Genomic DNA, 11,533 nt, shown 5'->3' with positions numbered 1-11,533 from the left:
GCAGGGACACGGACACACGGGGACACACACACACATACACGCTGGGGGGGGGGGGGGTGCCCGGTGCCGCCGGGTGCCGGCGCCTGCTGGCTGGGGCGGGGGGGGCGGCGGGGCAGGGCCGCCCGGTGCTGCCGGCGGCAGTGATGTGGCAGCAGGTCGGGTCACGTTGCCGGCCCTGTGCTCGTACCAGTGTGAGACGGGATTAGGGAGGCGGCTGTCGGTGCCGCCGCCGGCGGGGAGCGGGGGCTGCGGGGGCGCGCCCGGCGCGCGGGGACGGGGGCGGGGGGAGGGGGGGGGGGTCCCGGTCCGCCCCGCCCCGTGCCGGGGCCGCCGCGGCCGGTGGGGCTGCACCGGGGTAAATCCTCTCCCAATGTCGCTCCCTGCGCCCCGCAGGGACGGGGGTTGCCCGTCAGGGGGGCAGCGTCGCAGCACGGATGGGTTTGTATTCTATGTATACGTATTTATATATATATGTATATAGGTGCACGCGTCTATGGAGACATCGGTTTGTACGTAAGAGACGGTTTTGGCGCGGTCCGGCGTTGCGGGCAGATCCGGGTCCCGTCCAAAGGTCGGGCGGGAGAGCCGCCGGGAGCCGGGCGGTGTCACCGGGGGGCGAGAGCTGCGGCACGGCGGCACCGAGCCGGGGAGCGCCCCGGGCTGCCGCCCCGCCCCGCCAGAACACGCGTGTGCGCCCGTTCGTGCCCACGCGTCCGTACGTGTATCTAAAACGGACACCAAGCGTGGACCCGGGGAGAAGGGGGGTCGATATCCCCCAGTGGGCACGTTTTCCACGGGCGGGTCTCCTCCCCAAATACGAATCAAAGAGTACAGGCAGGATTATAAAAACGATGAAAATCCAGCGGTAACGACCACAATTACGGCAATCGCAGTGACGATGACAATGATAACAGCAATAGCAATAACACGGGGGAAAGCCGGTGTCTCGCAGGGCGGCCCCCGGGCCGGCGGCGGGGACCCCCCCCCCCTCCTCCTCCTCCTCCTCCTCCTCCTCCCTCCTCCCTCCTCCTCCTCCCCGGCCCCGCCCGCCCCGCCCCCGGCCCCGCCCCCCCGCCCGCCCGGCGCGCGCCGCACGTGAGCCGGGTGCGGGGCTGGCTGGCGGCGCGCGTGCCCCGCGGGCAGGCACGGCGGGTGCAAACTCGCGGCGCGGCGGTGTGCTGCGGGCGGGCGCGCGGGGAGCGGGAGCGAGGCGGGCAGGGGGAGCGGCGGAGGCGGGAGGGGGGGGGGGGAACGACGACGAACCGCCGCACACTTTCGCCACTGCACGGGAGAGGGGGACGGGGGCTGCATGTGCGCAGCGTCGCTCGCGGATCTCCAAAGAGTGATCTCAGCATCCCGCAGGCTCGGTCAAAAGCAGCGACGAAACGTCAGCCGCTGCCAGACATGGATGAAGGAATCTCCCGCTTGCCGGAGAGGCAGCTACTGGAGCATAGGGATTTTATAGGGTAAGGCGCCGGGGCAGTACCTCCGCCTCGTCTCCCTCCGGCGTTTCGCCTTCTGGAGAAAGTGCTGCGAAGCGCTGGAAGCAGAGCCGGCTCCGCGGCGGGGCGCGGGGCTCGCCACCCGCGGCCGGCGGACCCGGGCGATCCCTCGCCCGGCCCTTCGGGCAGAGCGCTCGGCTCCCCGCGCGGCGCTGGGGGTCTCTTTGCCCACTCGCGGAGGCGCTAGGCTAGCCCTCGCTCTTGCCGGTGCTGGATCTCTGTGTTTTTCCCCAGGCTGGACTACCCTTCCCTGTATATGTGCAAGCCCAAAAGAGGCGTGAAGAGGGACGAGAGCAAGGTAAGAGTAAGTTTCTGGGGCTGTTCTCGCATAAGCGCTTCATCGGGGTTCGCCGAATTTTACGGCGCAGCTTCACTCCCGAGAGCATCCCCGGGGGGCTGCGCTTCTAACTTCCCCCCCCCCCCCCCCGGACTGCAAGCGGGTTTACGAGCGAGCTGGCACGGCGGGGAGAGCGGTGCCTCGGCGATAATTTGCGCGGCATGTGGTCGGCATGACATTTGTTTTGGTTGCGATCGTCGTTCCGAGGGACTCTGTCTAACGCTTGGCTTTTCCGGATTTTGCTAATTAGGAAACGTACAAACTGCCACATAGACTGATAGAAAAGAAGAGGCGAGACAGGATTAACGAATGCATTGCCCAGCTGAAGGATTTACTGCCCGAGCATCTGAAATTGACGGTAAGGCGCAGAGGAGCGCAGTAGATGTACGTGCAAGATGCAGGCGCCGGCAGCCTTGCCCGTTGCGCAGCCCCCGGGGCGGCGGGGGCTCTGGCTGCCCCGCCGGGCGACCGGCTGCGGCGGCGGCCCCGGCCTTAACGCCCCTCGGGGACCGGTTTCCCCGAAGTTACCGGCGGCGGCCGAAGCGCGCCGGGAGGTAGCCCCAGCCGCCCCCTTTGCCTTGCCTTTTGCAGACGCTGGGCCACCTGGAGAAAGCGGTGGTGCTGGAACTGACTTTGAAGCACTTGAAAGCGCTAACGGCCTTAACGGAGCAGCAGCACCAGAAGATCATCGCTTTGCAGAACGGTAAGCGGGCCCCGGGGGGGCGGGGGGGGGGGTGGAGGGGGGACGCCGCCGCGGGGGCGGGCGGGGGGCAGGCGCGGAGCCGGGCGCCCCGCTCCGGAGCCACGGGCAAACTCTGTCCCCTCTCGGTGTCCCCCCCCCCCCCCCGCAGGGGAGCGGTCCATGAAGTCTCCCGTGCAGGCCGACCTGGACGCCTTCCACTCGGGCTTTCAGACGTGCGCCAAGGAAGTGCTGCAGTACCTCTCCCGCTTCGAGAGCTGGACCCCCCGCGAGCAGCGATGCGCCCAGCTCCTCGGCCACCTGCACTCCATCTCCACGCAGTTCCTCCCCGGCCCCCAGCTGCTCTCCCCGCCGCCGGGCCCCCTCAGCAAGGGATCCTCCTCCTCTTCCTCCCCGCCCGCCCCCCCCTGCGCGCCGGGCCACAAGCCGGAGGGTCAGGCTAACTGCGTGCCCGTCATCCAGCGGACTCACGCCGCCGAGATCAGCGCCGAGACCGACACGGACACGGACAGCGGCTACGGCGGGGAGGGCGAGGCGCGCCCCGAGCGCGGCCCCGCGGCGGCCGGGGGCCCGCTGCCGGCCCTGGCCATCAAGCAGGAGCCCTCGGGGGACGACGCGCCCCCCGCGCCCAAGCGGCTGAAGCTGGACGGCGGCGGCGGCAGCCCCCTGCCCGGCCCGCCGGGGCTGCCGGCGCGGGGCGCCGAGGCGGCGGCGGCAGCGGCGGCGGCGGCGGCGGCGGCGCTGGTGAGACCCGACGCCGCCCTGCTGGGCTCGCTGATGGCCCTGGGGGCGGGCGGCGGCGGGGCCCCCTTCGGACAGCCGGCGGCCCCTTTCTGCCTGCCCTTCTACTTCATCTCCCCCTCCGCCGCCGCCGCCTACATGCAGCCCTTCCTGGATAAGGGCAGCCTGGAGAAGTATCTCTACCCCGCCGCCCCCATCCCGCTCCTCTACCCGGGCATCCCGGCCCAGGCGGCAGCCGCCGCGGCCGCCGCCGCCGCCTCCTCCTTCCCCTGCCTCTCCTCCGTGCTCGGCCCCGCCGAGAAGGCGGCCGCCGCCGCCGCCGCCGGGCTGCCCCCGGCGCCCCACCTCCCGCACCCCTTCGCCGCCGCCGCCGGGCTGGCCGCCGCCGAGCCCTGCGAGGAGGCCGAGACCGCGGCCAGCGAGGAGCCCGGCGCCGAGGGCCCGTGAGCCGCCGCCGGCCGGGAGCCCCCCCCCCCCCCAGCCCCGTCCGTGGGCTCCCCGCCGCCGCCACCCTCCCCTCGGACCGGCCGCCCCGCCGCGGGGCGGGGAGGGGCCGTCGCGGCCGGCACCTGCGCCCCCGGTTTCCTACGGAGCAGGGCAGGGCGGCGACTGCGAGGGGTCGCCGGGGCCGGGGCGGGCCGAGCCGGGAGCTGGCGGCCGCGGGGGGCCGGGGCCCGGGGGGAGAGGCCGCCCCCGAGGGGAGCCCCGCGCCCCGTTGCCGGGGCGGCTGGTCCCGGCGCTGCCCCCGGCGGCGGACCGTCAAGGATAAAAATTTGCTACTCAGTATTTTTTTAATGTTTGGCTTTATAAATGCGTAAATACGTTAAGGAAAACAAAAAAAGAAAAAAAAAAGGCAGAAGGAAGAAAACATAGTAAGGATACTTTTTTTTTTTTTCCCTCTCTCTATAGGGTAACTTAAATGTTGCACCTTATTTGGAATGGGTTTATACCGTGTCCCTAAGTCCCAGTTGGGAACTTGCACTTGTTGTCCGGGAGACCTGGGTGGGTTCAGGGTGAGGGCGGGGGGGGCGAGGCGAGGCGAGGGAAGAAGGGCAGACCCCAGCACCTGTGCTAGCACTTTACTGAGAACCGGAGCGTGGAGAGATGCACCCTGAGCCCAAACCTGCAGTGCCTTGAGCACCCGGGGATGCCGCTGGCTCCAGCGAGTTTTGGGTGTGCAAGGGAAGGAGGGTCAGACCCATTATGTAACCTTGCGTTTATTTTATGTATTTTTTTTTTTCGGCTAAGGTATACAGGTGTGGCAAGTGCATTTGTTCTCACCCTGTCTTTATTTAATTCAGTATGTTCCAGAGAGATTTTTCCCCCAACCTTGCTGTATAAAATGAATGTTTCTGCACTGAACTACAAAAAGAACCTTCCCCCTTTCCCCCAAGAAAACACAGAGCAACTCGTCAGCCTGAACTCATTTTATCCTAAATTCCAAACGACACAAACTGGAGGCCGTAGGTAAAACACCTCACTGCGCAATCAGAAACGATTAGACCGGTTGGGGTAAGTTTCCCATACGGGCTCTCCCCTCATCCCATGCTCAAATATCGCGATTTCCCTTTCTGGAGACAAAACCAGACGCCAGATAATCACACAGATAAAGCTTTTCTAATAAGGCTTAAACCAAGACCTTGCCTAGATATTTTTAGTTTGTTGCCAAGGTAGCACTGTGAGAAATCTCACTTGAATGTTATGTAAGAGGTGAGACACAACAGCCTGGCGAGGAGCGAGTACGTGTCCGGGGTCTGTCAGTCCGTTCGGTGCATCTGCTGCTGCTGTTGCTACTGTTTGCCTCAAACGCTGTGTTTAAACAACGTTAAAAAAATCTTACTAGCCTACAGAGTGGCTGTATGTAAATAGTTGTTAATACATCCAATTAATGATGTCTGACATGCTATTTTTGTAGGGAGAAAATATGTGTTAATGATATTTTGAGTTAAATATCTTTTGGGAGGATTTGCTGAAAAAGTTGCACTTTTGTTACAATGCTTATGCTTGATACAAGCTTACGCTGTCTTAAATTATTAAAAAAAATAAATCCTGTCTGCAAGAAACCAGCTGTTTTAGAACAGTTTAGTATGTGATATATTAGAAATCAATCTTTATATTCGGTATTTTCCAGCACTCCATGAATTCTATTATCTAAATATTTCCACACTATTTTGTGATTAAAAAAATTCTTACTAAGGAATAAAAACTTTAATACACAAAATGGGGTTGTCTACTAATTACAGATCTTACGATAATACATAATAATGGGTGCATTGAGCTTCAAAATGTATGATTGTGTGACTGACGATAATCATTTAATGCCTTTTCACATTTTTAATCTGGGTTTGAATTTGCTTGGTTTCCTTTAACTCACTTTAGCAAACTCTGTGTTAAGATACGCATGTTTCACAAAGCAAAGTGTAAACCATGCATGTGGAACATACATGTTTCTTCCTGACGTCTACTTTTTTCCTCTTCTTTTTGCAAAATATTAATCTTTAAAATTAACACTTTACAGCCCTGGTGCTGCATGGGAGCTATCTTTGTTCACAATGAACAAACTTTATGATTTGCCTGACGATTTAATGACGTAACATAATCTCTGGAGGAATGATGTATGTCCCAGCTTGGAAATCCTCTAAGAAAAATGAACATTTGGGGGGGGGGGGGGGGGGGGCAGGGCAGAGAGGAGGAGGGGGAATAGAGTGGTGGAAAAAGGCAAGTAATTCACAGCATGGAAATGCAGCACCCTAAAGACTTCCACAGATTTAATATTTGAGCCGCAGATCACCTTTTCTTTCAAAATTTCTTCCTGTTACAGAGAAATAAAATTAAGAAAACCCTCAAACAGTAGCCAATGTTTATGTAAGAGAGAAATACAAAGGAAGCGTTTCGTGCTCCCTCTACTGGTTCTTCAATACCAATGACTCTCGAACTCGGAGCTACACCGACAATGAATGAAGTTGGAACGCAAACGTAATAGAAAACTGTAAGACTCGTGTTGATTCCAGCAGTCCTTTAAAATATAGGAGGAATTATAAATTGGGTGAAAAACAAGCGCTCCTTTTAAACTGTTCAAATGGGATAGTTAAGAAATAGGTATACGTGTTTTCACATGGAAGCTATAGTAAAATTAATTCCTATTAGAAGGAGACACAGGAAGGCTATCTGTACAAATACCAATGGACACATAGAAGTGCTTTTTCCATAAAGTGACGATAATGGACCAAAGGCCGCTACACTGCATCAGTATACCCATTGAAGTCCATTACTTGTGGGCTGAAATCAAAGCTTATCAAAGGTGATAGAAGAAAACACGTCTGATTCAGTTGTCTTTGGATCCTCTTCTGCGCCTTGCGTTACCCAGGAATGAAAGTGAACTAGGTTCAACCCTTCAACTCGGTAACTCGCCAACCACTTTACTTCAACCTCCACACTTAAACCAGCTTAACGCTTGTTACGTGGCCGGAGTTACACTGGGACGAACGTGCTCGTATACTCCAACTCCTCATACTAGGGAGGGAATCGGGCTTACTGAGCATGAAGCCCTTCCTACCATTTTACTATATGCGCAGAAAGGGTGGAGCCATGAGCACTTTTCAAAAAAATCGTACCCCTCATGAACAACGTGTGTAGTTTGAAACCTGACAGTGGGCCGGCTTTACGTCTTTTTCAAATTTCCAGCCTTTGGGAATATGAATCAGTTTAGATTTCATTGGGCTATAAACCTAGATCCTTATAGGGTTTTATCAATTTCAGTATTTACCATGTATAATAACAGGAAGGCTTATTTTTATTAGCCCTTGAATCAAATGTGCCAAATGACTTCATGCCAAGTTGCAGCATCAGTGGAGTCTATTAAATTTTATTACATAAAACATAAAGACAAAATATGTGTATTCAGATAATACCAATGCCTAACAAAAGCAAACATGTGAAAAAAAGGTTTGTAATTGAGGCTGATAACCTACTGCTGCTGGAGGAAAAAGGCAAATGACAGGAGGCACCCTACAGTCAGCTTCCTCAGATCCCTTTGGAGCCTAAATCAAATTGTATGTTTCATATTTTCTTGAGGTTAAAAAAACCATACAAGCAACGGACAAGAGCCTGCCAGGCTTAAATATGCATTCACTCATGTGCAAACATGTATTATCAATGCTTGTTATTTCCTACCTACTTTCTATAACTCTATGCTATCTGGACTTTCACCTGCACTTCTCTAGTGCTAGGAGCGCAGGACTGGGTGCTGTATACACTCGTTTACTGTATACACTTGAGTACCTACTCTATTTTCTCATAAACCACAAGATAAGCGATGTTAGCTGGCAAATATATTTTCTTAATCAATAAACTTCGAAAACACGTCTTATTTGTCCAGTATATTATAGTGGTGAGAAAGTGTGTTACATAAACACAGCTGAGATTGTTAAGCCAATGGAAGGTAATATCATGTACCTCCCACTGAAGGGAATGGAAGTTTTATATTTGGATGGATTACAGTTACAGAACTCAAATTGACTATCAGCCCTGTTTAAGAAAGGTCTGACGTACCAATTAAGTCAATGTGAGCCCTTTTCTCAACCATAATGGGCTTTGGAGTAGATCTTAAGTCTATGGTTTGGGGCTTGTTTGTTTAATTTTCACTTCTAGTCAGGGCAGACTGAATGTCTTCGACATCCAGCAAGCCTGGGGACTGTATGCAATGTGTGTTTCAGCACCACTAAACTTAGAGTCTGCCCTGTACTCTGGGTCTCCCAACGTATTTCCTTTTCTCTTCAAACATCAGCTCCTGGAGTCATGTGATCTCTGCCACCTTTGAGAAGTTTCCTGCCTGCTAGTTGCAAAAATGAACTTGAAAGCAAGTAACAAAAATGCCAAATTTCCTCTCCATAAAAAAAAAAAACAAGATGACTTGGATTTTTCAGAGCCAGTTTCACCCAAGGAAGTCTGAATCTCTATTTACTATGTCTGGTTATACCGCAGTCTCAGTAGCTCCCTGCAAAGCAGCAGAGAGAAGCCAGCGGCTCACCTGCCACTAGCAGCAGCCATGCATGTCCTAGACACGTGTGGGCTGGACGTGAGCAAGGGTGAGCTGCCACTGTCACTTCCCTCTCTGCATCCTTCTCGTGGCTACAGCATTTCAGTCTCCAGGGTTGTCAATCTGTCACAAACACTAAACTCATCGCAGCCTCAATTACGGCAGTGCCGCGGGCTGCACGGAGCTGCCCTGCCCCAGGCCGAGCTGCAAAAACTGTTCTGCCTCGCTGAACTCACGGGTACCCAGTGGCACCGCACCTGCTGCTGCTGCTGCTGCTGCTGCTGCTGCTGCTGCTGCTGCTGCCGCCGCCCTTTCTGGGGGTGCAAGCATGCCTCTTCCTGCCCGGCACTCCCACCGCGCCCCAGAGGAGGTCACGCCTGGGACAGGCGGGAAGACGTGACCTTGTGTTTTGGAAAGCAGGGACTGTGATCCCCAGCAGCTCTACTGGGCCGTGGGGGCCGGGGAGAGTTCTTTTTCCTGCTTCCGTAAAGGCCTGTTGGTTGGTTGGGGTTTTTCTACTTTTATATATTTTTAAAGCTCACTTTCCCTGTCCCCATTTATCCTGTTTTAGTTTAAAAGCAGGTGCACTGATCCGTACTACTCTTTACAGATTTTTTGACCTCAGCTGAGATCCTCTGGAATCAAATCAGAAATGCAGATTTGTTCCTTATCAGAAGCACATCCACTTTCCCTTCCCCCTCACAGTTTATCACAGTGAGGCGCTTGATCTAACAGAAACTACACGATACAAACTAGCGCAAATCTTTGATGAGTGCTTTGGGAACTGGTCCCCTCTATCCGCCGATATCAGCAGTTCCCTGAGTGCAGACATCTGCTGGGTATTGCTGTCTGCATGATTGCAGCCCCGCAGCCAGAAAAGGGAAGCTACTCCTAATTTCATCTTGCTTGTTTTGCTCTCAGAGCTCAAAGGTGAGTCTAGCTCTCATTCTAAAATACTTCCATCCAGACCAAAACCTGGAGAATCAGTTACCAAAAAAGAAACCCTTGTGGCCAAGTCACTCTCACAACTGAGCAATTTCTAAAGAACAACCTCAAGAAAAGAGCTATGTAAATATGGCACTTTCTTACTCAGCAGAAAATTGGCTCCCCAAGTGTGTTTGGAGTAATACCTGCACTACAGAGCCAACTGAGCTGACAGATACCAAAGTGGATTCCATTCTGACTGCACTTTATCAGCAAAACTGCTAAGGCTCCAGCCCTGCAGTCGGTGGCAGGCAGGCACACTGCTTTGCTTACACATAACGTTGTTTGCAAAGAAGCCCATCCACGCAGGAGCAGCAGTCCATCTGCACGGTCCTAGTCGTAGCATTAACGGCTTCAGACTTGGTTAGAGCCCACTGAATTGACTTCACATTTAGGTCCTGTGAGAAGTGACCCCGATCAGTATTTCTGTGGTATGGAGATCACAGCTTCCAGTAAAGGTTGTAAGACTGGGCCCTAGGTTCCAGCCGCAGGACCTGTTTTTCTCCTTGGCTGGAATATGAGCATCTCCATCAAAACCAAATGGGAACAATCATAAACCACCAAGGGCAGACTCTGTAACAATAAAGCAGCCCGAGATGCAGAAAAAGAGCTTTTCTTGGCAGCGAGATCTCCAAATGTGTTTGCAGCACTAGCAGTCAGAGAAACAGAACGTCTTTTTTTTTTTAATATGCAAGTTGAACTCTTTTACTCTGCAAAGTGACTGAGAGGCCGAAAAGAATGGCCCTCCCAAGGATGAAAAATCTTTTATGGTCTGCTTGGAAAGAAGAGCGACCGTCTGACCTGGCTAATCTGCATTTGCGCACCGACCCCTGCGTTTAAAACCCAGTGCTTGTGCACGCGCGTTAGTGCCGGACGGCAATTCTGGGAGACGCCGGCCCGGAACCTGTGGGGAGAAAGAGGGCATTTAGGTTATTTCGCCAGCGGTACGCCGCCTGCGTTCCCTTCAGGGTTTTGCGCAGGCACCCAAGGCGGCTGGCGACCGCCGGTTTGCCGCGGCGGGATGGGACCGGACCGGCGGGGAGGCGGGTCCGCCCGCCCGCCGCGGAGACCACCGCCACCGGGGCCCGCTCTGAGCCCCACGGGGCTCCGCGGGATCCCACGGAGAGCTCGCCCCTCACCCGGTCGCCCGGCGACGGAGCCGTCCGTTCGCCCCCGCCCCGCCCCGCCGTCCGAAGCGCGCGGCCGCCCCTGACGCAGCCGGCGGCGGCACGGCCGTCACGCGCGCGCCCACGTGACCCCCCGCGCACGCTGCCCGGCACGTGCGCGCGGGCCGCGCCGGCTCGGGGGAGGTCGGGGGCGGGGCCGTGGCGGTCTCCTGGCAACGGCGCGAGGCTGCGGGCCCGCCCCGCCCCCGGCCGCCCGCCCGCAGCGGCCGTTGGCCGCGGCGCGGGTCGCGCCCCGTCCTCGCGGAGCCGCCGCCCGTCAGCGGCGGGGACCGCGCGCCTCGCCTCAGGCTCCCCGGCCGGCGGCCTCCGGGCGGCGACTGCCCCGACAAACGGCCGCCGCCCTGGGCGGCTCCGGGCGAGGGCCTGCCCCGCGGGCCGCGGCTCTCCTCGGCTGACGGCGGCTGCGGGCCCCGCGGGCCCCGGGGCGAGAGGGGGCCGGCTGCCGGTGCGCACCGCCGCGGGGCGGGGGGACGACGGACGACCTGCGGGGGTTCGGGGCCCACCCGGGTCGGGTACAGCTTCACTCGGAGCCCCCCGGCCGACAGGCAAACCCGTGAGACGGATCGGCCGGGTTTTGGCAGCCCCGCGCGGCCTTGGTGGCTGGACGGCCTTGTGAGGAAACTGAACTTGCCTTTGTCCCTCCAAGCACCCCTCCATGGACTTGCGCCGAAGTGGCACTCGTGGCCTTTGGATTGTGTAGAGCTAATAACGCTGGCAATGCCGCTGCGGATTAGGGGAGATGATGAGTTTTAGCACTGCCCGGGCGGCATTCAAGGTTTAAAACAAGTTGGATTCGGAGTCCTGGCATTCAAGAGCTTTGCTCAATGCGTTTTGAGCAAACAGAATGCAATACTACGCAGGCGTGGACCAGTTCTGCCGCCTTGTACAGAAAATAACAAAGACCAAGAGGTTTGTAGCCCTTGAGGGCATCAGCTGGAGGACTAATAAACCATGATGGGGGAACTCCTTAGTAGAGGCTGGTTTTTCCACTTTGATTCTTCTCAAATAGTAATGTTGTTACTGTGAAGGCCTATGGATGCGAGC

The 11,533-nt window shown here is 56.6% G+C and overlaps 1 protein-coding gene across 1 annotated transcript; it reads left to right on the top strand.

The window, feature by feature from the left end:
• Nucleotides 1-1,196: 1,196 nt before the first annotated feature.
• On the top strand, nt 1,197-5,588 carry BHLHE41 (basic helix-loop-helix family member e41). The gene is made up of 5 exons (XM_075051487.1): nt 1,197-1,466; nt 1,737-1,800; nt 2,090-2,197; nt 2,431-2,542; nt 2,691-5,588. The coding sequence occupies exons 1-5, from the start codon at nt 1,405-1,407 to the stop codon at nt 3,725-3,727; spliced, it is 1,383 nt and encodes a 460-aa protein (XP_074907588.1). The 5' UTR covers nt 1,197-1,404; the 3' UTR covers nt 3,728-5,588.
• The last annotated feature ends 5,945 nt before the right edge of the window (nt 5,589-11,533 follow it).

This window comes from Buteo buteo, chromosome 19 (genome assembly GCF_964188355.1).
Source record: "Buteo buteo chromosome 19, bButBut1.hap1.1, whole genome shotgun sequence".
In the NCBI taxonomy this organism is placed as follows: Eukaryota; Metazoa; Chordata; class Aves; order Accipitriformes; family Accipitridae; genus Buteo; species Buteo buteo.
This window is presented reverse-complemented; position numbering and strand designations above follow the sequence as displayed.

Coding starts and splice junctions, on each gene's coding strand:
- BHLHE41 (XM_075051487.1), top strand. CDS start 1,405: ATGGATGAAGGAATCTCCCGCTTGCCGGAGAGGCAGCTACTGGAGCAT. Junction 1,467..1,736: donor GAGCATAGGGATTTTATAGG/GTAAGGCGCCGG, acceptor GTTTTTCCCCAG/GCTGGACTACCCTTCCCTGT. Junction 2,198..2,430: donor CCGAGCATCTGAAATTGACG/GTAAGGCGCAGA, acceptor TGCCTTTTGCAG/ACGCTGGGCCACCTGGAGAA.